We start from the raw sequence: 26383 nt of genomic DNA on the forward strand, positions 1-26383 counted from the left end.
ATTCGAACACTTTTCAGTTGAATGCTCGATTGTTGGCAAACAATTCAATTAAAAGCATGCGGTAGGGTAAATGTACCAATAGCGGTGCAATTTGTGGTGGTACAGATGTATTTTAATGGATTTAAAGTGTCAGGAAGGACAATTTTTGAATATTTTAACACATAACAGTTGGAATATGTTTTATCTTCGCAATCACAACCATTTTTACCACGAAACACATCAAATTTACGAAAAAATACATATTTTTGTGATTGCTTCGTTGTACCCATAATGGTGATATGGTTCCTATAGTCGTCGTATTGTGTTTCTATAGTGGTGGTAAACAAGGATGCCTCAAAACAGTGTATAATATCAATATAACTTAGTTTTGAAGCTGTTTTCGTGTGAATAGTAAGGATTACTGCGATAATAATGATTTCTTTCGTAATTTGATCGTATGAAAAATTTATGAATTTGGTTGATGAAAATATTGACTAAAGTACTGAATAACACCTATCGTCAACCCATACCCAGAAGAGTTTGCTTGATTTGAAGTCGATTTTTCACTCAGCCAAATAAGCGAATTCTGGCCTTTGTTTGGTAAATTACTTACAGAAAACTCATTTTTGTTGCTGATTTTAATGAAAACAGTACGACATGTCAAAAATGTCGTCGTAAAAAATCTAAAATTACCTGTTTTTATTGATTTTAGAACTAGGACCACTATAGGAACATGTCTGTTTGGTGTACCTATAATGGCACTATCGTAAAAAACACTTTAAAATATGTAAATATGGTCAAAAGCCAATGAATTTGAATAAAACAATATCATTTGATAACAATCATTTAAAAAAAAAAAACTAATAATTGCGTTGTTATGTGGTCATTTAGAACGTTAACAAAAATATGAGTATCGTTATGAAATCATAAGGATTTTGGAAAAATGTTGATACCTTTCACAAAATAATGGATTTTTCGGTTACTAAGAAACGGAATGGCCCCATTTCATTTTTATTTCCTTTGTAAAAAGCTAGAGAACATTTCACACTATCGTAGATAACTTAACTACTGTTAATTTATCGTATTAGACGCATTTTAGTGCAATACCACCACTATTGGTACTAGCACCACTATAGGTACGTTTACCCTAGTAAGGAAAAGGTTTTTTGAAAAATTTACAAAAATTTCACAGCTTGTCGATAAAAATTTCCTTTTTTTTGTGTGAGAGAAAACGCGCCAACTTAAAAGTACAAATTCAAAAGTTGGCAGAGAATCGAAGTTCAATCAGTGAGTTCAGATTTTTTTCAATAGAAAAATATTTCAATCTTCAGAATAAGATGAAATAATTCATGTAGTAGATACAAAAACCCATTTCAAGACGAAATAGTACAAGAAAATTAAATTTATTTTAGTTGAAGACCGCGAAATTAAACATATGCTGTTACTCCATGGTCTGCATTAATAGCATTTTTCGGAGACAACCTGTTTGTCGTTTAGCCAAAGAATATTTCAAGAGACGACAGCATTGTAAGATTGAATGATTTAGTTATTTTGTGATTAATTGTATGAATTGGATTTGTATTATTGATCGAATATCAAATATACACTGCATATTTTCGTTTGAATTTACTATATACACTAATAAAAAAATCGTCACGCATTATTAAATTTACGCATCTCTACTCATCTTTTGTAATTAATACAGGGTGCTTCGACGATCATATCCATAAATTTTTTCCGCTTATTTCGCGTAATGCGACTTATCAAATTGTTAGCTCGTGGTGAAGGAATACGCACCCTTCTGTGGACATTCATAAAATCCTTTCAAGCACTGCCATATGTAGCATTACTTATAGTAATGTTATTCTTTATTTATGCTGTCATAGGAATGCAAGTAAGTATTAAAATTGACGGAATTTCCATGCTTATATCATTTGTCCTTCTTTTGTTTTACATTATTATAGGTTTTTGGCCGTATTGCATTGGATGACGATACCGCAATACATAGAAATAACAATTTCCAAACTTTTCCTCAGGCTATTTTGGTTTTGTTTAGATCAGCAACTGGTATGTTGAAGTTTATTGACTCCAGATGAATTGATGTAATTTTATTTGGTATTTTTTTATTTTATTGTAAGTATCTAACAAGTCAGGATACAGGGCCACACAAAAGATTTTTGGAAGTCTACTAACTAGAAAGCGCAGTCATAGATTAACTTATTTCCAGGAAGTACACGAGTTTGTTCTATCCGTGTCTTTTTTTTTCATTTCACTTATCGTTAACATTCATTTATCGTTAACCATATCGCTGTTCATTGTAGACCCTGTTATGGTCGTATTCTTCAATATGCAGTCCACTACGTAAGAGAGTCCAGCTAATTTCTAGCTCACCTCAGAAGTATCATAAAACCCCGTCAATACACAATAAACCAATTCATCACAATATCTGTGTGTCTGTCTGTGTGCTCGCATGAGACCCCGCAAGACAACTTCAATCAGTCTTCGAGCTCACATGAGGCCTTGCAATCGATACAACCCGCTGCGCAAAGCGACGGAAGAAATCATGCCGTTCGGAGAATTTTATAATGCCATCTTTGTCCCTCCAACGGCAAATTTGTCAAGCAGCTCGTCGAGCTACCCGTCCCTGGCTCCGCCTCGTACCCCTCGCCTGAACGCGCTGCCGTAGGTTTGGATGTGTTGGTGCATCAGACGGCCAATCGCTGTCAGCCGTCGTCCGTGCTTTTCTCTCCATAGCGCCATCTCTTTCTCGCGTGTGGTCAATGCTCGCGAGCTGTTGTGGCGCCTAAAAATGCCGTTAACAAACATTGCGGCGATGAAGTTGCATTTTCACAAATCAAACCAAAAAATCGCAATGAGTTCAAACACTGAAATATAAAAATGACTAAGGAATCGCTAGTTTACGCTGGAGGGTTTGCTGTGCAACGCGCAGAATCCTAATCCGCATTAACACGTTCAGTCCGGCGCTGATTTTCATGAGCTTACCGTTCCGCCGGCATCTAGAACGCAAGCTGATTGTGAAATCGGCATACTGGAAAGTTCACTGGCAGTCCCTGGGGCCTGCCATCGAACTGAACGTGCTAAGCATTAAGCATAACACTAAGATTTTGCTTTCGCCTGTTGCAAAAACTGTTACCCGATTACATAGATATGCTAAGCATCCTGCGCATGGTTGTGAGTGTGCGTGTGTATGCAAAACTGTCGCCGAATGTATGCTCTTCCGGAATGTTATGATCCATAGGTCAAAGAAAGAAAGGTGTTCATGAAAGGCGGAAAAACGAATTGAGGCCCCTGTAAATGGTAACTGATGACCGGGAGGAGGGGGTACTGGCACACAGCTGTTGGGAGATAAATTGAACATTATACTTAAATTGCAGGCGGATGGAGGGGGGATGGATGGATTGAACATTATACTTCTCTAGCCACGGGGAACCAACGACCATCTTTCCGGGGGCCCTTGTCGCTAATACTCTGTCCACTTGTAGACATACGACATACTACAGACTAGAAATCTTCGGCGACCGCCTAGTCCGCCTACCGTTAGATCCACCGCTGGTTCATGACGGTGTTTTTTTCTATCGTGGAGGTGCATCCTTCCCCCTGCCTGCAGCGTATGCATCGAGCAGGAGACAGTGTGGCAGTATGCAAGTTGCCCGCTGGATAGGAGCGGTCCCGCGGCAACGCCATCATTCCGCACATCTTAACAGCATGCCCGTCATGGGTTCTAACCGCGTATGAACCGTCCGCCGTAGCAAAGGCTTACTATCCGGCTACGTGGTATTCAAGTCCTGAAATGGCCGGCATGATCGCATAGGCTATTACCCCAACAATAATAATAATAATAAGAAGAAGAACTTAGCATAGCAGTTCACACCTGGGGAAGAGTTTGTCTTGACTTTGTTGCTGCCGGGCTACCGCTGTGACGCGACAAATGCACGGAATGCACTCGACCAAAACATGAACCTACCGATCCGAACTCATTCCAAGGCATTGCTGGTCAATCGGCGTCACGATACCGACAAGCCAACAAGACGCCCGATTCTGGACGGACTGGTGCAGCACCATATGCGCACCGTAATAAACAAATCCAGAATCCTCTTTTGTATGAATTCAATTCAAGTTTTGTTTCCAGTTGCGTCCGCTAGCTGAATTAGAAATAAATGTGCAATATATCACACGCACGTCTGCTTAGATCGTGTGTCTTTTTAATACCCCCAACAGCAGAGCCGATCGCAAAGATGCCAATGCCAATGGTTGTGTTGTCTCTCAGGTAGCGAGATCGAAAATGCATGGATTTTGTAGCCGCAGCGGATGAAAATGTACGCATCAGAATCAAATAGTTTTGAGGTTTCCAAACGCACGCACACAAACACCCAAACACGCGCGCGCAAACTCACACACAAACACGCGCGCGCAAACTCACACACAAATACGCGCGCGCAAACTCGCACACACATAACACACACACACATACGCGCGCGCGCACATGCATGAACGCGCGTACGCCAGCACGCACGCACACACACACGCACGTACGCGCGCCCGCGAGCATGAAAGCGCGCACGCCAGCACGCACCCACGAAAGCGCGCTCGCGAGCACGCACCCCCGAAGTCGCGCAAGCACGCACTCCCCCCCCCACCCCCCACTAGACCACCCCCCCCCCCTCCACGCATGATCGATTACGGCTACCTTCTCGGTAGAACGGCTGGTTCAGGTTTCTTGTAGCGCATCCTCATCCCTAGCGCCGGGCGGGGTGGGGGATCGCGACATGATAGAGTGAAAGGTCACTTTCCCCGCGCTGTGTGTGTGTGTATGTGTCGAGACCCAAAAACTCGAGACAGATTTCGGCAAATTAAAAAAAAATTATAACCACTATACACTGTGCTACATGATGCTTAGAAGGTCATTGAAACATCAAACATGTTCAAATAAAAAAATATTAGTTTAGTGTTAGACGTTCTCCTACGCTTGTTTTAAATAGGCTTCTTCACCCTCTATTGGCAGGGGCATCGAATGGTCTCATCAGCAGCGGCACGAAATAAAATAAACCATCAATACACCGATAACACTTTGAATCCCAATCCAGCTTCTCCCACAGCGTCCCAAGGTCACACACTAATTAATAAATGCTAACACCCACCAATAACAATACATAACCGCAATGCACATATAAGTATCAACGCATACACCACAACACCCAATCAGCTGGCGGCGGAAGGCACGGGCTGAAGCTCAAGTAAGGCAAGCAGGGTGAAGGAGGGAGGGGAGAGGAAGAAGCGGACGAAAAAATGGGCGCCATTTTTTTTTTAATTTTTTGACCATTTTTTTTTGCTCCGCCGCCGCCCGAACTTGGCCCGAACTGCCCGAACTGCGCTGGCCAGCGCAGATTTTGGCTGGTCTCACGCGCTGGACTTCAGCGATTCCTGCGCTGGGTCGAGCAAGTTTAGCGCCATCTGTTGGCGAAATGAACGAACTATTTATGGCGGCGGAGCAAAAAAAACGGTCAAAAAATTTAAAAATATTGGCGCCCATTTTTTCGTCCGCTTCTTCTCCCTCCCTCACCCTGCCTTGCCTTACTTGCGCTTCAGCCCGTGCCTTCCGCCGACAGCTGATTGGGTGTTTGTAGTGTATGTGTTGATTCATATATGTGCATTGCGGTTGTGTATTGTTATTGGTGGGTGTTAGCATTTATTAATTTGTGTGTGACCTTGAGACGCTGTGGGAGAAGCTGGATTGGGATTCAAAGTGTTATCGGTGTATTGATGGTTTATTTTATTTCGTGCCGCTGCTGATGAGACCATTCGATGCCCGTGACAATCGAGGGTGAAGAAGCCTATTTAAAACAAGCGTAGGAGAACGTCTAACACTAATCTAATATTTTTTAAATTTGAATATGTTTCATGCTTCAACGACCTTCTAAGCATCATGTAGCACAGTGTATAGTGGCAATAAAATATTTTTTTAAAAATATGCCTAAATCTGTCTCGAGTTTTCGGACCACGACACACACACACACACAGCGCGGGGAAAGTGACCGTTCACTCTATCATGTCGCGATCCCCCACCCCGCCCGGCGCTAGGGTTGAGGATGCTACAAGAAAGCTGAACCAACCGTTCTGCCGATAGGTAGCCGTAATCGATCATGCGTGGAGGGGGGGGGTGGTCTAGTGGGGGGGGGAGTGCGTGCTTGCGCGACTTCGGGGGTGCGTGCTCGCGAGCGCGCTTTCGTGGGTGCGTGCTGGCGTGCGCGCTTTCATGCTCGCGGGCGCGCGTACGTGCGTGTGTGCGTGCGTGCGTGCGTGCTGGCGTGCGCGCGTTCATTCATGTGTGCGCGCGCGCGCGCGCGTGTGTGTGTGTGTGTGTGTGTGTGTGTGTGTGTGTGTGCGTGCGTGTGGAAACCCCAAAACGTTTGATTCTGATGCGTACATTTTCATCCACTGCGGCAACAAAGTCCGTGCATTTTTTATCTCGCTACCTGAGAGACAACACAATTCTGCTAGTGGATGCAAGTTGAAACAAAACTTGAATTGAATTCATACAAAAGAGGATTCTGGATTTGTTTATTACGGTGCGCGTATGGTGCTGCACCTGTCCGTCCAGAATCTGGCGGCTTGTTGGCTGGGCAAGCCGGTATCATGACGCCGAGCGACCGGCACTGCCTTGGAATGGGTTCGGCTCGGTAGGTTAATGTCCTTTGGTCGAGTGCATTCCGTGCATTTGTCGCGTCACATCGGTAGCCCGGCAGCATCAAAGACAAGCCAAACTCTTCCCCGGGCGTGGAATGTTATGCTAATTTCTTCTTATTATTATTATTATTATTGTTGGCGTAATAGCCAGCGCAATCATGCCGGCCATTTTAGGACTTGAGTACCACGTAGCCGGTTTGTCAGCCCTTGCTACGGCGGACGGTTCATACGTGGTTAGAACCCGCGACGGGCATGCTGTTAAGATGTGCGGAATGGTGGCGGTGCCGCGGGAAAGCTCCTATCTTGCGGGCAACTTGCATACTGTCACACTGTCTCCTACCCGATGCATACGCTGCAGGCATAGGGAAGGATGCACCTCAACAATAAAAAAACACCGTCATGAACCAGCGGCGGATCTAACGGTAGGCGGACTAAGCGGTCGCCGAAGATCTCTAGTCTGTAGTATGCCGTATGTCTACAAGTGGACAGAGGCCTCGTAAAAAAATAAAACAACAACAACAACAACAAGTGGACAGAGTATTAGCGATAAAGGCCCCTGGAAAGATGGTCCTGTGGCTGGAGAAACATTTACCCCCCCTCCCCCATGCCGACAACAATTTTAGGGCCTGTGATGATCGTAGGGGTCCCACTCCCTCCCCCCCCCGCGCCAACGATTTAAGTATACTGTTATATCTCCCAACAGCTGTACCCGCTCCAGTACCCCCTCCTCCTGGTCATCAGTTACCATTTACAGCGACCGTCTTTCCGCCTAGGGCACCCGATTCCCCTACTCCGTCACTGTCATGAACACCTTCCTTTCTTTGACCGATCGATCATAACATTCCGGAAGAGCATACATTCGGCGACAGTTTTGCATACACACGCACACTCACACCCATGCGCAGGCGGCTTGGCATATCTGTGTAATCTACACCATACGAAAGCAAAAGCTTAGTGTAATAAAATTATGCTTTATGTTTAGCACGTTCAGTTCGATGGCAGGCCCCAGGGACTGCCAGTGAACTTTCCAGTATGCCGATTTTACAATCAGCTTGCGTTCTAGATGCCGGCGGAACGGAATGTTGATGAAAAACAGCGCCAGGCTGAACGTGCTAATGCGAATTAGGGTTCTGCCCGTTGCACAGCAAACCCTCCAGCGTGAGCTAGCGATTCCTTGGTCATTTTTACATTGCAGCGATTGAACTCATTGCGCTTTTTTGGTTTGATTTGTGAAAATGCAACTTCTTCGCTGCAATGTTTAGTATCGGCTTGTTAAGCGCCACAGCAACTCATGAGCATTGGCCACAAGCGAGAAAGAGATAGCGCTATGGAGGGAAAAAGCACGGACGACGGCTGACAGCGATTGGCCGTCTGATGCACCAACACATCCAAACCTTCGACAGCGCGTTCAGGCGAGGGGTATGAGGCGGAGTCAGGGACGGGTAGCTCGACTGGCTGCTTGACAAATTTGCCGTTGGAGGGAAAAAGAAGGCATGATAAAATTCTCCGAACGCCATCATTTCTTGCGTCGCTTTGCGCAGCGGGAAGGCAAGCAAGTTATTAAATACGAGGGCACTTGTATAACCAAAACTATACTTTTACTTCTATAACTACCGACACGGGTAGGTCATACATTTTAAACAAGAATTCGCATTTTTCGGAGAAAACATGTATTGTTATAAATTTATAATAAAAAATACTTTTTATATTATAACTTTTTGCTTTAAAGAAAGGTAGGTAAAGACGGACACCATAAGGAAAATTTGAAAAATTTAAGAATATATATATACGGCCTCAGCACAATTTTTCGATCGATCTGGCTGTCATTTTGATGTCATTTGACACACATTTCGCCGCCAAGGTGTACATTTTACCCGCCTTTTTGAAAACTGGTATACCATGACACTCACGAGTAAATGAACTATGCTACAAAAATTCGATAGTTCCGCTTTGTATGGGGAAAGGTTGCTGTTTTTGAAAAACGTTATGCAAAAGCAAGTTGGTAAATGTTTTGGTTCTTTTTAAATATTTTGGATGATCAAAAATCATTTAGTAAATATAATAAAAACAATGGTTTACCTACACTAAATACTGAACTCGATGGGAATCGACTTCATGAAGGAGTATGAAAGAAATAGTTATACTGTCAGATTTACGTGAGCACCTATCAAAATTTTTCGATCGAAAAATTGGGCTGAGGCCGATATACAACGACCATGAAAATGTGCATACATTATCCTCCACTCATGTTTTATCAGAAAATTTGTTGATTCAAGTTTCTATCGACTTGTATGTTTTTTCAAATGAAAAAACATGGTTTTTTTCATGCAGTTTTGAAATGTACGTGTAAGACCTGATATGGGAAAGATGAAGACACCATGAAGGATAAGATAGAAAACGACACCTATAGAAAACGTTTGAAATTGAAGAGGTTTAGAAGTTTTTACATATGTAATTGATTTCGACATCCTGGTACGTACATGAACCAATTCTTGTTCAATTTCAACGACGATTCATTCAGTCGTGAATTTAGGTATTGTAAGCAGGGCTTTTAACTTATCTTTGAATGCAGGATCTATGACATTTTTTAAATGCTGGGCACTAGCAACGGACGTTGCTTTAACTTATAGAATAAAAGTATTCATATTCATATTCATATTGAGTTGTTTACCTTTTGGTTACACAAATACTTTAATAATACTTATTACCTATGTTCCTAACCTAACAAAAATTAACAAAAATTAAGGCAGCTCGGAATTATAAAGGGTTCTGGTGTGGGAACGGAAAGAAGATAAGGGAAGGTTGAAATTAAACAAAAGGAAAGAGGATAAGGTAAGGTTGAATTATACAGTTAATTCGACGAATTGTACAAAGGAGGGGTCTTTACGGCCTACTGCAGTTCGGCGGGATGGGATCAGTAGGAGAGGATGGTTACGAAGGACACGGTTAGGAGCAAAGAAAGGGATAGAAGAAAGGAGGAATGGAGAATCGATACCAAGGAGTAATGCGGCAATAAAGGAGGATTGGACATGAGAACGGCAGTTTTCCAATAGTTCCAGGCTACGCTGCCGGCATCTGTTCTCGTAAGGAAGCATGGGGGAGTGTAGCAGATTTACTGCTAACAGTAGTTCAAACACAACTTAAAAACACTTTAACAGAATTACAATTAAGAGTTGAACCAACTCAAAAAGCCATCTTAACCTAATCGTTGCTAACCAAAACCATCCAACTAAAGATACATCCAAATTAACCAACAATCGAATCAGGTGAGACAGAAAACCTACCATGCAATAAATGCTTAGCACACACAAACCGTAGGACAGGAAGCGCGAACCTACAACTTATAAAAACATAACGCGACGGTAATATGAAACGCAACTCAGAACGGCTGCAAAACGATTGCGCAACAATAACACCAAATGACAAACAAACAACTGGACATTGACTTTATATTTTGATGAACAATCCTCAAACCAGGAAGGTTAGCAACCTTATAATGAAAATAGGTTAATATTAGTCGTAAACATAAAATAAGTGTAAAAAGACATTGTGTCATCACTGTTTAAGAATTCGTTATAAATAAAGCTAATTTGAAAGCTGCGCTCTGGCACCAATCGAACACGACATCCGACTCGAACAAACCCATATAATCAAATGGAGGTGCACTGTCAGACACAAACAAACAAACAAGACAAACATGTCAAATCCCATACATTTTTCATGTTCGATGTAGTGTTCGATTGGTGCTAGAGCGCCGGGTGAGACAGTTCACTAGTTTCATACATGTAGATCACTCGTGTTTAGTGTTTCTCCCCATTAGCAGATGCCGCCGAAGGCTCTGCTCAATTGGTAACCACGTTTGGTGATCAGCTGTTCAGTCGGTTGACCGATCAGCAATACCCCTTCTACGGAAGAAGTGCCAGGTTGCACCTTAATCGGTTAACGCTCCCGCAGCGGTTTAACGCCGCCTGGAATCCGATCCATCGCGCAAGTAAAGTTCCGTAGTTCCACCCGTCCGTTGCATAAGTGTAACTTGACATCTCTTCCTAACGAAGTAAACGAATGATACAATTCATTCGCAATTAAACCAACTACGGTACATTCTCGCCTCGATACCCCGCCTCGTTCTGCACTCTTCCTCCACATTCCGCACATCGACTTACCGCACACGGTTCTGGTAAGCAAAGTGCACGCCGAACCTACCACAGGAGGACAATCCACCCAGGATCACTGCACCCTCTCGATACGTTCCAAGTGGGTCCGAGCTGTAGGGGACCAGACTACTGAGCAGTACTCCAAAATCGATCTTACCAGAGAGCAGAACAGTGTCTTCAGGCATATAGGGTTGGAGAAATCGCTAGCAATTTTCTCTAGGAGATCCTATGTTTTCTGCGCTTGATGTACAACTGAATCAATGTGGCGACTCCGAGAACTTTTACGACACAAACACGATTGACTTGCACAGAATTTAGAACGTACGAGTGAACGATTTGTAGACTGCGAACAACTAAACGAAATGACGTTACACTTACCAGGGCATAATGTGAGAGAATTACTAGAACATCAAGAGGAAAAACGACCAAGAATATTTTGTAGGGAAATACAATCACTAGAAGACGAAACTGGGAGAAAGATTTTGAGATCGTCTGCGTAGCAGAGGAAATACTTAGGAGGGAGGGCAGTATGGACACCATTAATAAAAATTATAAATAACAAAGGACTTAGGACACTACCTTACGGTACGCCTGCACTACATAAAAAGGGGGTCGAAAACAGATCATCAAATTTAACACTATACAAACGATCGCATAGAAAAGAACGTAAGCAAGATACAAAAAGATTATTGACGTTAAGTTGTGAAATTTTATTTAAAATTAGGCAATGAGGAAAATAATCAAATGCAGATATAATATCAATATAAATAGTATCAACTTGTTTAAATGACTCTAACTGGGATAATATGAGAAGTAAACGACATAAGGTTAGTTGTTGTAGAACGGTTTAAGAAAAGGCCACGTTGCTGAGGGATAATAGTAGAAGAGGTGAGTTTAAACACATAAGAATGGATAATATTCTCAAATACCTTGGTTATTGCGCATTTTATTGAGATGCCACGGTAATTGAAATTGACCAACGGGTTACCTTTTTTGTGTATGGGGACGAGTCATGCTCGTTTCCACAATAAAGGGAATGAAGACGTGGACAAAGATAGGTGAAACAATTTTACCAATAGAGGGACGAACAGAGAAGGTGACTTTTTAAACAAAGGCTGGTATTCCATCCGGTCCAGAGGAGAAGGATGACTTAAGTTTTTAAAGAGCTTTAAAGACTGTATTGACATTGACAATACCCTCAGCCCATGCGACGGAGTTTAAACCAGGCCATATGCCCTTAAACTCCGTCAAAGGTTGACTCTTCGGTCCAGACAGACCATTGGCAAAATGCTCAGCAAATAGGGAACAGGTGTCAGCAGCATTGTCCGTAGTGACCGAACCGAGCGACATGGAAGCAGGAAGGAAAAAGGGGTTACGAGGCTTCTTGGCATAAGATCAAAAAAGTTTGGGATTATGATACAACATGCATTGCATCCTTCCAAGATACAACCTATAACTGACACGATTATAATTACGAAAAGCAGAAGCGGCATATTTAAAAACTCTACAATTGTACACAGAAGGAGTTGATCCGAGTTTTTTTAAGGATACGTGTCCTATCCGCCTTTATTGACGGTATGTAGTATCTTCCCAAGGAAGGCGAGAGGATGGTTTAGAACGAGGACAACATAAAGGGAGAGCTGCATTAACAATATTACTAAATTGTTCTACCGCCACGTCCACAGCGGAGGGAGAATCCATTTTTCGGAGGAGTTTGAAGCCATTTTTCTCACCACGTCAAAATTAAACTTCTCAAACTTTGTAATCCCATAGAATCGCTCATGTATTCCGCAACGGTGTCATATTAATGGCTCTTCTTTTTGTTGATAAAAGTTGTCCAAGACGAGGAAAGATATTGGGTTCCGTGAAGTACATAATCAGCATCGAGCGTGCAGCATAACGCTTGACTGCTTTTTTTATCGGTGTTCCATTTCTCGCTTATTTCAATACTTTTTCTAGTTGATGAATGGTTTAAATGTTCGGAAAATCCTTACTTTGGGGATGTTTTCATCACCAATTGACATTAAAAGTTAAATAAATCAACAAATTCGGCGTCTTTCTTTTCCTACGATAAAGTGTCCATTTTGTCCGCTTTGGTGTCAGGATTTATAAACCACCAAAAACAATATTTTGTATTGCTTTCATTTTCGTTCCTTCACCATTTTTTTTTTGCTTAATAATCACGATAACTTATTCATGTAATCAAACTTCCGAAAACATAAACAATGCATGTTCCAGAGCTTAAGAGCTTAAGCTTAAGCTTAATTCGACAAATTTTGCATATATTATGCCCAAATTGTTCTCAAATGAGTTGTTTTACTTTAAGTTTGGATGCTGCATTGCTAAATTATTCGCCAATTACCTTTTTTGTGCATTTATGAGAAGTATCCATCTTACCCGCGGAGTCCGTCTTTACCTACCTTTCTCTATTGCTTTTGGGAATATTAATTTCATTCACAATAAAAAGTTCAACTGACTTTAAACAACCACCATGTCCTCCTAACTATCAGGTCAAGCATTTCAAGCAATATGACTTCAGAAGAACAGCATTTGAAATAGAGTCTATTAATGAAAGTGTACGCATTTCTATAGATATCCTAACAAAATTAACGACTAAACGAAAACCAAAACTCGTTATTGTATGCATTGCCTACCCGTGCAGGTAGTTATAAAAGTATGGGATAAGAATACATATTTTTTTAATTACATTATATACAAATTTGAGCATTCTGATTTTTGGATCACTGTTTTAAAACACATTTTTCTAGGCATTCTGCAAATTTCGGATCGATTCCAATAAAAAGATATTATAAAATTTATGAGCAAAACATACCCGGGTAGGTGGTTATAGAAATGAAGGTTAATTATTAGTGTTCACTGGTTTCCAAAACCCAAGAGTTGTAACGGGTTTACGAAATATTTTGTTGCATTATAATACTTGTATCGGACGAAGATTCGTGGTCTTTGAACGCTAAAATATTGACGAATCTTTTCTTCACACTTGTTTCTGGTGAAAAGGGAAAGATTCGTGAGCCATGAAATGTGCTGTGTACGCGTACCTATTTGGCAGCCCATATTCTCTAAGATATTTTTTGAAATGAAATTTTACAAATAAATTAGTTAAAGAGTGGTAGATTTTTTCCGTGGTTTCTTGGACACTTCAAAGCAACACTTACATTAGTTTTCTTGAACATGACTACGTCTCCGATGTCATGATGTGAAGATTGTCATCGGAGACTTTAATGCACAGGTCGGACAGGAGGAGGTATATCAACCAACCATCGGAAGTTTCAGCGTCCAACAGGTAACAAACTACAACGACCTCAGGCTCATAAACCTTGCCTCCTCCCACATCTTCAGCATCCGAAGCATCTTCTTCCAGCATGCACGCCTTCTTAGTTACACCTGGAGGCACCCTAAAGGTGATTCAAAGCCTCAAATCGACCACGTTTTAATTTACGGAAGGAAATTTTTAGATATTATCGACGTCAAAACATATAGATGTGCAAACGTCGACTCGGACCATTTCCTGATCATGGTAAAGCTACGCCAGAAAATCTCCGTGGTTAACAACCAACGGAGTCAGACCACCCGAATGCTCAACCTGGACCATTTGAAGTATGCTGATGTGGCCGAGGGGTACGCGACAGCGCTCGGGGTAGCGCTTTCGGCCGACAACAACATCGTCCTAATGTCCAGACGATTGGCGTATGGTGGAACGAGCCGTCAGCACTGTAATCGAACATAACATCGGCCGTTTACCACGTAGAGAGAAAAAGGAATAGATCGACGGATAGTGCAGACGAGCACTATCTTAGAAGAATGTAGCGCGCGCCTGCATGCTACGGCATGGAACCCGTCAAAACGTGGGGAACTACAAACGACTGAGGAAACAGCAAACCCTGCTCTTACAAGCCAAGCAGCGCCGTTTTGAGGAGTCAGAAGAAAAATCTGCTGACAGTCTGCCGGCTCTCATAGTAAAAAGATCTGAAGTTATCTTTAACAACTTCTCGGGACTGTTGTAGCTGTGTTTAGATTATCTCCTTCCTAAACCGATCTTGGACCGGCTGTAACAACGTATGTACAGGATTTCACACTTTATCTCAAGACCGCAGGACCTCTTTCCGAATCTGAAATACTATTAAATCAAATGAAGTAATGCATATTTGTTAAAATATTTTTTTGCAAGAATATTAAGGGATTAGTTTCAACTATTCGAATACTCTTTTTGATAAAAACACGGAAAGATTAATTAGTCGTTTTCAGAACACTGTTGTACACAAGGGTTATACGTGTAAACAATTTGCTTGACCACATGTCCTGAGGGTGAAACAGTGTGTTCGAGAAAAGTGCCGCAGATTCAGCATTGCATTCGATGGCTTCTGGTATCATCATCATTTTCAGGTATCATCAACGTTTTGAAGCATCATACCGCAGTCTTGGCATTGGCTAAGACAGATTCGGGAAGGGTTTCCGCGGTCGTGAGATAAAGTGTAACACCCTGTAAGACGTGCACTTGTGTGTGTGCGCAATTCGGAGTGAAGTGATCGATGACTTCCGGTTTCGTGTGCGACTTTGATGTACGTCCGGGGTTGCCAGAATGGACATATTTCCCAACAAATGCTAAAACTGCTTTCACAGCCGGGGGACACCTTCTTATTCTACAGGAGATTAAGGGAGGCACTGAGCGGGTTTGCTCCTAAAACGATGTGCCGGGATGTGGAAGGAAATTTCCTGATAGACGAGCGGGAGGTGAACGAATGGAGGAAGTGCTACTTTGAAGTAAAGCCTGAATGGAGTTAAGCGACAGCAAAGCCCCCGCCATCTCTGGATGAGATTATCAGCGCCATCAAGCAGCTAAAGAGCAATATATCTGCTGGTAGTGATGCGCTAGCGGCCGACCTCTTCAAGATAGGGCCGGAGAGGTCGAAATGCATCAGCTGGGTATTATTCATCCAGTCTACAAGTAGGGCGACAGGCTGGATTGCTCGAACTTTCGAGTCATGACAGTCCTTAATGCCGCCTATAAGATTCTGTCCCAGATACTGTTCTGCAGACTTGACGTCGGAATCGTTCGAATCTCAAAGGGGTCTGAGGCAAAGTGACGGATTCTCCAGTCTGCCCTTCACCATCGCCCTGGAGGTATCATTCGATGCACGGGGCTAGACAACGACTTCCGTGGCACGATCCTCTACCTGTCTCTCCAATTTCTTGGTTTCACGAATGACATTGAGAACAGTAAAATTGTATGAGTACACCCGATTCAAACGTGAAGCAGAAAGAATTGGGTTGAGAATCAATGCGACGTAGATAAAGTACCTGCTTGCCGGTGACTCAGGCCAGCGAAACAATGTATTAGTTGACAATCTCGAGGTATTAAAGGAAATCTGCTGTCTTGGGACGGTCGCTACTTTGGACAACGACATCAGCGAAATTCGGAGACGCATTGTGCAGGGGAATCGTTCATACAAAGGGCTTCACGGGGAACAAAGGGAAATCACGAAACCTCGAGCCCACACGAAGTGTGAGAAATATTGCACATTGATTCGCCCGGTGGTCGTCTAGGGACACGAGTCTCTGAGCGTGTTTGAGCGACGTATCCTCCGGACCATCTTTGACGGTGTGCTCGAGCATAGAGCATGGATGAGAAGGATGAACCACGAGCTTGCTGATCTGTACGACGAACCGAGCATCCTGACGGTGGTGAAGGCTGGCAGGATACGATGGCTGGGGCATGTCATGAGGATGCCGTACTCACGCCCCACCAAGAAGATGTTCGACAGCGATCTCCAGTTTGGCATAAGGCGCAGAGAAGCACAGCGAACTCGATGGCTGGACCAGGTGAAGCGAGACCAGACCGAGATCGGGTGTCTGCATGGATGGGAGGCTACAGTCAGTGAAAACAAGAGAGCGATAAAGAGAGAGAAAAAGAGAAAGAGAAAAAGAGAGAGAGAAAGAGAGAGAGAGAGAGAGTAAAAAAGAGAGAGAGAGTATGTCTCTATGCTGAGAGTCCCTAGAAGATTCACCTAAAGAAGATTTTACTGTATCGACTCGGTTTGTCTAGACGCTAGAACAAATTTGACGTCGAATATTATCGAAAAATGGGTCGCTATTTTCAAATTTTCTTAGATTGTGCTGGCCCAGTTTTTCCTCTCATGAAAATCGCCTATGAAGGTGAATTAAGAATCAATAAGTAAGCAGTGATTTTCAAACTAATGAAGAACTTGTTGGTAAATTGTAAAGTAGTATTTAGTAACTTAATGCTGACGCATAATTGTGAAGATTGTATGTTGGAATTGACGGAAGCTTGAAGCGGAGGTGGGCCGATTAATATACCCGCCATGGTTCCAAGCCTCGTATGGACTGCATATTGGGGATGGCAATAAAATCAAAACAGGATCAACTATATCATTATTAACATACTATAGAAAATTTTCGCACAATCGTAGAACAAACATGAAGCTTATTTTTGAAGTAATTAAACATACATAATTTTGCTGCTAAATGTTTGTTTGTATTTTTCTTGGTGGTTAATTACATGGTTTTAAGCCCAATAAACAATCGTCAAGATGTTTAAAACAATGCCTGATTTGAAAAACACAATTGTCTGCCACTTGTTAATACGTCAACCCGCATTTTGTACACTGTCCACATGATTTAAATAATAAAGCGATATCAGCTATATTTTTTTGTTTGATGAGAAGTTTTTGGATTTTTTTGTTTGCTTGATTGTTTCGTGAAACAAAATAAACCGTGCCGTCGCTGACAGCTATTTAATAAAAGGCGACAATTACTTAAATCATGTGGACAGTGTACAAAATGCGGGATGACGTATTTACAAGTGGTAGACAATTATGTTTTTCAAATTAGGCATTGTTTTAACCATCTTAACGATTGTTTATTGAACTGTAAAATCCTGTAACAACGGGTTATACGACTTACATGGTGTTGATGAAACAATTCAGCATATTGAGTATTGTAATTGATCATTTAAGAATAATTCTAAAATAAAGGTTGCCCAGGTTTCCTCGCATGCTCATTTTGCCCCATTGCCCCTATAATTGACTAGCAAGGGTACACCAAATCATAACTCTCAGCCATGCAAGGTTTCGTCGGTCTTTTCGAGGATAATTCATTCATTCATTGTTTTGCAACCAGATTATTATTAGTAATCGTGCTATTTACTCTTACTGTTGTTGGTACTGACACTTTTCTGAACTGCACACATTAAAAAAAATGTTTAAAAAAACATAAAAGAACGTATCGTAAAGATATAAAACCACCGGTTTATGTCCTTCTCTTGGTAAAATCGTCAAATAGTATAGGTAAACCCGTCATGGGTTAAAGCCGCTTGTGGATCGTACCTCCATACATAGTCAATATTCTACTACGGATGAACAATAAGTATATGAAAGCCAACCTCAATAGTGGTACAGGTAGGCCTTGGTCGACAACGGTTGTTGTTCCAAAGAAAGAGTAGACAGTAAAACTCACACATGCTTCCAAGGCAGCACAATGAAGTAAGTTGTAATGATGCAAAGGATTATCGAAGCCATAATTTTGTATTCACTATACACGAAATTTTTTGGCTTAAGCCGAGCGTACTCTATAGACTAATTTTGAGTTTGACCTCATTATCTTAAGGCGGCTGGCCGAAACATCAACCCTACGTGCAGCATCATAATTCTATGCCTCTCTGAAAAGATATTATAATAGCTAGAAAAAATGGTATGCATGCATTTCAATTTGCTCCTGCATCGATGAAAAAATAGTTTAATTGCAGATGACATGTACTATCATTCGCTTGATGACCAAAGATATTTTTGATAGCTTGCGCGAGCTTCCACATGGTACACTAGTGTAGATCAAAATTACACTAGTGAGTACACAACGTGTATCGACTTCAACTTTTTAGAATTTACAAACAAGCATATCCTGGATAAATTATTCATCCATTTTTTTTTTTATTTTCATCCCCTAAGGAGAGGCTTGGCAAGATATTATGCTTGATTGTTCCGCTCGTGAAGAGGTACGCTGCGATGAAAACTCAGAGGATAAGGAATCCAAAGAAGGCTGTGGATCCAACTTCGCCTTCCCTTACTTTATTTCCTTCTATGTACTTTGTTCATTTCTCATCATAAATTTGTTCGTGGCTGTTATAATGGATAACTTTGACTATTTGACACGAGACTGGTCTATACTTGGACCCCATCATCTGGATGAGTTTGTGCGCCTGTGGAGCGAGTACGATCCAGACGCCAAGGGTCGTATCAAGCATCTGGACGTAGTGACTCTGTTACGTAAAATCTCGCCACCGCTAGGTTTTGGCAAGCTGTGCCCGCACCGAGTAGCCTGTAAGCGTCTAGTCTCGATGAACATGCCGCTAAACAGTGACGGTACGGTGTTATTCAATGCAACACTGTTTGCGGTAGTGCGCACTTCGTTAAAAATCAAAACTGAGGGGAACATCGATGAAGCGAATCTTGAGCTGAGACATATTATTAAACAAATATGGAAACGAACAAGCAATAAACTGCTGGATCAAGTAGTGCCCCCGCCTGGCATAGATGATGAGGTAACGGTGGGTAAATTCTACGCAACATATTTAATACAGGACTACTTCAGGAGGTTTAAAAAACGAAAAAACTATGACCGTAATTCTGAACCGGCTTCACACATGACTTTACTCGCCGGATTACGAATACTGCATAAAAAAGGGCCCAAACTGAAGCGTAAGATTTCGGGTACACTTCATGAAAGTGCATCTTCTATAAACCCAGAGCCAACACATCGGGTAGGTGTATTTATATGGTGCTTGTTATTTTTGCTTTTTTGCTATTTTTAAGTGTATTTCTACATGCTTTAATCACTTAATTATAATTTTATTTGTTTTCACTACTATTAAAAATTAAAGGCACTTTTGCGAATCACTGTTGGAGAACGTATTGCTTCACAAAATTGATTTTCATCTTTTTTTCTTTTTACTATAGCGTAATCACAAGCTCTTTGGAATTAACTGGCCCACGTCATACACGATAAGGAAACCATACTTTAATAAAGGTAATTGAAACAACCATTCAGCATACCGTTATCTAATTCTTTTTCTTAATATTTTTAAATAGCTAATACTATTAATTCGACCCAAGAACATTGCCCTCCAGTTCGGACGACAAGAACTTATGCTACACTGAACAAAGGATTCCGCAATGTCAATAAAACTCTAATGTACGGTTTTAGAATGATGCATGATCACGATCAGTTCAAAGAAACTTTCACCAGTGATATTGAAATTGAAACCAATGATACTGATAGAGCACTAAAACCACTTTGTTTTGGCGAAATATATTCAAAACAGACTAGCCGGGTTGTAAATGCAGCAGAAAATGAAACATAATCTTTAATACTGATACAGTCTTTCCCGGAGTTACGCTAGTTCGAGTTATGTTAATTTTTATTTTTCACCGTTTATATGTCAAACCAGTACAATTTTCTCCATCTATTATCAAATGAAAACATTTTGATTTTTTTTTTCAAAATTGTTAAGTCACTAAACTGAATTTTCTACACCAAGAATTGAATAAGTAATTAATTACATCAATGAACTAGATTCAATCAAAAATCATTATTACTCAAGTATATTTTGGCTGTAATACTTTACCGTAGCAATATACGATGCCCAATCTCAGATTGCGCATATGTTTATCTGTCAAACGACTCGATTTGATATATTTATCTATCATTAAAAGTTTATATATCTCGGACATATAATCTCAAAACGTTTATAGGCCAGCGATGGCTACGCGAATTGATATATTTTTTGACAAAACGAATATATGCGCAATCTGAGATTGCGCATCGTTTATTTATATGGTTACATTCGACTTACGGGGATATCCGATTTACGCAAATGGCTCCGGAACGCATTATTCGCGTGACCCAGCGCTCTAGCACCAATCGAACACGACATCGAACATGAAAAAAGTATGGGATTTGACATGTTCGATTTATTGGTTACCAAATCGAACATGTCAAAGATAATTAGGACATAATTTTTCATGTTCGATGTTGTGTTCGATTTGTGCTAGAGCGCTGGGCAAGGTGGATTAAATATATCAGATGGTGGAATCTAGAGCATTTTGAGAATTCGTCACTTGACGTAAGGTCCCCAGGATTCAAACGTTGTTTCCATTTTTTAATTTGATAATACAGTCTGTTCCCGAGCTACGCGGCTCTCGACATACGCGGATTCGAAAATACGCGGTTATCTAAATTTGACAGATCAAATATCAAATTAATACAATTTGCGTCAAGAATTGTCCATGGCAGTAAAATTGCATTTTGGTAGTATATTTAATCCACTTAAAAGTAAAAAATATCAGAATGTTCTGCAAAAATCGTATCAAATCAATGATTAAGTGTATAACACTACCAAATTTCATTAAAAAAATACCGAGTTATCAATTACATTTTGGCCAAAACCGCGAAATTCGATTTACGCAGATGTTCGAATTACGCGGATTTCTTGGGAACGCAGAAATCGCGTAACTCGGGAACAGACTGTATAATTTATCTACCACATTTTTTCGATTAAAATTACTTTTAAAATATATTTTGAGCATTGCGAGTTCTTATTTAACATTAAAACATAGATTCAAGTGAGTTCCCATATAACCAAATCGGCCTTAACCCACTGTCAAGCCGATTCAAACCCACGTGGGTTGGTGGTGGTCGATTCTAAGGTCAATATGCTGAACAGGATTTTAACTCATCGATTGTAAAAAATCATTCACTTACATCACTGCACTTAAACTTTAGCAATATTATTAGTCTATAAACTATGCTCTGACCAGCGAAATGAAAGAGTCCATTCGCAAGTAAACAAACACATATATACACATATTACACAAGGATGTTTCACTAACCAACTTAAACACACACGTTTGATTGCTTCTTTTGCATAATTAAATCACATTTCAACACAGGTGAAACATGTTGAGCCAATAAATAACCTGTGTATAAAAAACTGCCTTCCAAAACATTGAAGTATCCACTTATGTGGCCGTATGGCTTCACCCACCAAACAGAATGTGTTTTGGCTTTGTTTGATGCAACTTAATTTTAAGTACAAGAAATTGGTGGCGTTTTCGTTATCTTGGTTCTTTGGGTTATTTCGTGTCAATTCGTGAATTTATTGTATAATTCATTGTGTTTTCGACATGTTTGGGGATCATGGGAAATCATTTATATTTCCTATTTTAAAATTTATTCCTCATTATCTATGAGACACATGGACAATTTAAGTTAAATGGCAATTCTTACTCACATGGTTTTTAATTTTCTTGACGAAACAAATCATCAAATCTTTTGTTATTATATCTCATTTTTTCAATAAAATCAATTGACATACAAAAATGCACGTAGTAACAAAGAAATCTGTTCTATTAGCTATGCTTTGTGCGCGGAAACCAATGGTTAATGGTTTTAAAATGACGTAAAGTCCCTCAACCCACGGCGACAAATGGCGACCCACGATAGGCCCTTTTCCACCACCTGGTATTTTTAATCCACCTTGAGCGCTGGGTAACTCAGGAAAAGACTGCATCCCAATCGAATTTTTTCGGGGATAATGGACACAAACTCATGCCATCCTTTTCTATTCATCAGCCCTACTCTCTCACACACATCGATGAACTTTTACACATCTCTTTGTTCATTATGCTATATTTGAAGGGTTTAAAAGTGATAGATAACAATACATGTTCATGAAGTAGTTATTTTCAAATGGTAATGGTGTAATGTTTGTACCATGGTCGACCTGAGTTCATTTCCATTTTTATTGTTTTCATTGATGATTTAAAGTTATCTTTTATGTTTAAAACATCCAGCTCCAATAAGTTCAGACCCTTTTATTCATTGTTAGAAATTTAATAGTCAATCTGTTATTTTTATTGTTTTATTTAATCCTTTTAATTCATTTAATATCAGTACCCCTTCATACAACAAAACCAGTAAATAGCACGATAATGAATAATGATATGGTGGCGCAACTGGCAAAGTGATTCGAAGTAGAACTAGTGAAGTGGTTGGTAGCATCACGGATGATGCATGAGAATGAATTGGAACATGAGGTGAGATAGTGAATCCGAATGTTCATTTCTATTTTTAGCTCTTTTTTTACATGGGTTTATCCTTCACGTGTGTTCACTATCCCTGAAAATGATCTGTATTTCGTTGATGTTTTCGGGGATAATTCGTTAACGAATTATCCCCGAAAAGTCCAGCGAAAACTAGCGTAGTCAGGAGTTTGGGAGGGTAAGTCAGGGTTGGTTCGACACTGCTTACCTACAGTACAGACACCTTGCCGTTTTAGTATTTATACAACTTTCTGCAGAAAAAAATTGTACTAACATATTATTTATATTACCTATTTCGAATATTTGAGTGACCTGCAAACAAAATAAACACATAGTGGTTCTGATTGACAGCCGATGTAAGTTTTTACTCCTGGGACTTAAGGAATTGTGGCGTTATTTCAACAAAATTATAGTTTCCGTGTAAATAGTATTGTTTTAAAAACACTTTTGATTAGTTCTGTATCACAGGGCGTAATTTTTATATTAAACTATATAATATAAAATGTTGTGCGTCCAATGGGGGTAAAATCGACACCCCACTTGGTAGTAGTGTAATGCTGATTTGTAGCATGTTAACTTTTTTTATATCGTAATTTGAAAGTGCCTGTATTTTATACAGATGTCCCTTAACGATGTACGAGAAACGTAATAATTAAGCTGAACAAACACGAAATTAAAAATGTCGTAGAAGCTTTAAAACTCAAGATGTCTACAAACCAAGGAAGTTATAATCAGTATTGCAAAATGTCATGAGTATCACGAGATTTTCACCAACGAAAACAATGAACATATCCATGGTAGCTTGATGCTCATTGCTGATAGTCAATGAAAGTGCGTCATGATATGCAGAACACGACATGTGAATACTTCAGTCCAACGCGATACTCTGACTGACAAGCTTAACTTAATGCCGGCGCAAGCATAATCATGATTTTTTTCTGGCTGTGAACAGTGCTGCCAAATGCCACTGTTTCAGTCATCAACACTCATGACTGAAACGCAGCTCAAATCAGATCACGTACACAACTGCGATGATCAGTGACTATACTCAAACAGTTGGTGGATCCATCACATGCTTGGTGACATTTAGTTTAGCACCCAACATTTAATCACTCACTTGGTCACGACATTGTTGTCGGCGATAATCGCGACATTCTTGGAATATACTTGGCGCATGGGCTCTAGCAACAAAATGAGCATGCTTTCTTCCTCTATCTATTTTGATTATCTTTCGAGTCAAACAGAGCGAGAAAACATGCTCATTTTGTTTCTTGGAGCCACTCGCACGCAATGCATATCTCCCGTGACCATCGCGATGATCACCGACTGAAAATATCGCGACCAAGTGATTGAACTGTTTGAGGCTCGCCTCTGATCTTCGCAGTAGAGCTCGTGACGCTGAGATGATTTTGTTTCAGCCAGAATTTGTCATGACTATGTCAGTGACATTTTGCAAAATTGATCACAGCAAAAAAAAGTCGTGATATAGTGACTGACCAAGCGATGGTCGCAAACATGTCATGAGCATGTATTAGTCACAGCAATCGTTCTGAGTATCACCTCTGATTATCACTATTGAGTACGTGACGGTGATATGGATTTTGTTTCAGTCATATTTTTTTATGACATTGATAGTGACATTTTGCAGCACTGATTATAATTATAGAATTCAGCTATTATTCCATCACAGAACGTTTGCCAAACTCTCATTCAAAACATGAACTTTACATATGGTTTAGGCTTATGAAAATTAATATTGTTATGGCTTTGACCGTATTTTAGGCTGACTTTAGGCCGGGTAGGCTTAACTGAAGAAAAAAATAGTCGCTGGTTTGGAATCACATTGACCGATGTTCGACTGTTGGCTTTCGAGTTGGCATAGAAAAAAAACTGAACACTTTTCGATTTTATAAAAAAAGAAGAAGATTACTGAAAGATGGCTGCCAGGTTAATTTTTAAAGGAATCTTAACCAATATTCCGTAAACCAGATGCTATCGCTGCAGCTTCTACTATATGGAGTCTGGTCCGATGCTATTTGTAATGAAATTTTTGCTCTTGCTTGTTACTTCATTTCTTTCGCATATTTATTACTACTAAAACCAATGTGTCGAAATCACCCCCAAGGTGTCGATTTTACCCCATCATGGTGTCGAACTTACCCGCACTGCAGTCGTGGCGCAACAAAAAACACACTTTTTTATTGTGCTCAAAATATTATCAAAATCAATCCAGGAACCTTAGTTTCTCGTGAGATGGTACATAATACATCAAAAAAGCTTTTTCGATGCCTACTAGTAAGTTTACATTGGCAAAAGTATTGCAATCACGCGAAAACCTTAAGGCGTCGAAATTACCCCAAGTTCCCCTACCGGCGGTTATGGCTTGTTCACCCAATCTAATTTTTTCGGGGATAATGGACACAAACTCATGCCATCCTTTTCTATTCATAAGCCCTTGTCGCTAACGACAATTAAGGCTTAAGAAACAAAGCGTTGCTAGGTCAATAAATGCTGACTAGCTACGTTATGCAACGCGCCAGCGATGCGCGCTGGTTTAACGATTATATGGAAAAATAGGCTAAGAAGAATAGACTAAGAAGAATATGCTGATCGACGACGGTCAGCATTTTTAGACTATAAAATCAATTGAATAAATTAATGAAGCCATTATTTGCCAAGAGCCAGTTGGTGCGTTTATTATTGTGTTTAAGTCGGCGTGTACTGTGCCTGTCTTAAGCTGCTGCTCCGAAAGACTCTTTCGTGTGCGCGACAAATGGTGGCTCCAGAGAGGACGCATCAACCAACGGTTCGGCAAGTAGTCAAATAAATCGGGAAATAAAAACCCGAAGTAGTAACAATCCCGTAGAGGCGTGAATAGAACCCACAGCAACCCAAGCAGGGTTGTGATAGTGAAACAACGGCGACAGACGACGATCCGGCGTAGCCGATCTACGACAGTCAGCCCAGGAAGAAGGGCCACGCACCAGTTGCCGACGAAGCAAAACCCGAGAAGCGCCTCGGCGGTGAGTGAGTACAAAAGAACTGTAAGTGCAACGTCACAACAGTGAATAGAACGCGGTCATTGTCGCTAGTGAAGTGACGCAATCGAAAGTGAACTCGATACTGCCAACGTATAAGGCAAATGCTGAACCAGTGAAAAGGTGACCAATACAAGTACGCCGCGAGCTTCGAAAAGTGCATCCGTTCTCGCAACGCAACATGAAACCGTCAGTTTAGCGCCAGTTGGAAACACAGTTATCGTAAAACGCATGCGTCGCAAGTATCGGACGTTAACTCCGACGAAACGTGATTATAAAAGTCTGCATAGCGAAACACGTGTGCCGCGAGCTAAATATTGCATAAGGCATCCGACGCAGTGCAACGTAGGAAGAGCAAATTGATGAAACTAAT

The 26383-nt window shown here is 40.8% G+C and overlaps 1 protein-coding gene across 1 annotated transcript in view; it reads left to right on the forward strand.

Annotated features, from left to right (window-relative positions):
* LOC121601223 (muscle calcium channel subunit alpha-1-like) overlaps nt 1–22841 on the forward strand; it is a 36515-nt gene extending 13674 nt beyond the window's left edge. Inside the window, exons 10-14 of the mRNA XM_041930034.1 lie at nt 1685–1873; nt 1944–2046; nt 18821–19632; nt 19829–19898; nt 19961–22841. Coding sequence (XP_041785968.1) covers nt 1685–1873; nt 1944–2046; nt 18821–19632; nt 19829–19898; nt 19961–20232 — 1446 coding nt within the window. The 3' untranslated portion in view covers nt 20233–22841. The remainder of the gene's footprint in view (nt 1–1684; nt 1874–1943; nt 2047–18820; nt 19633–19828; nt 19899–19960) is intronic.
* Nucleotides 22842–26383: the final 3542 nt, after the last annotated feature.

This window comes from Anopheles merus, unplaced genomic scaffold (assembly GCF_017562075.2).
Source record: "Anopheles merus strain MAF unplaced genomic scaffold, AmerM5.1 LNR4000040, whole genome shotgun sequence".
Taxonomy (NCBI): Eukaryota; Metazoa; Arthropoda; class Insecta; order Diptera; family Culicidae; genus Anopheles; species Anopheles merus.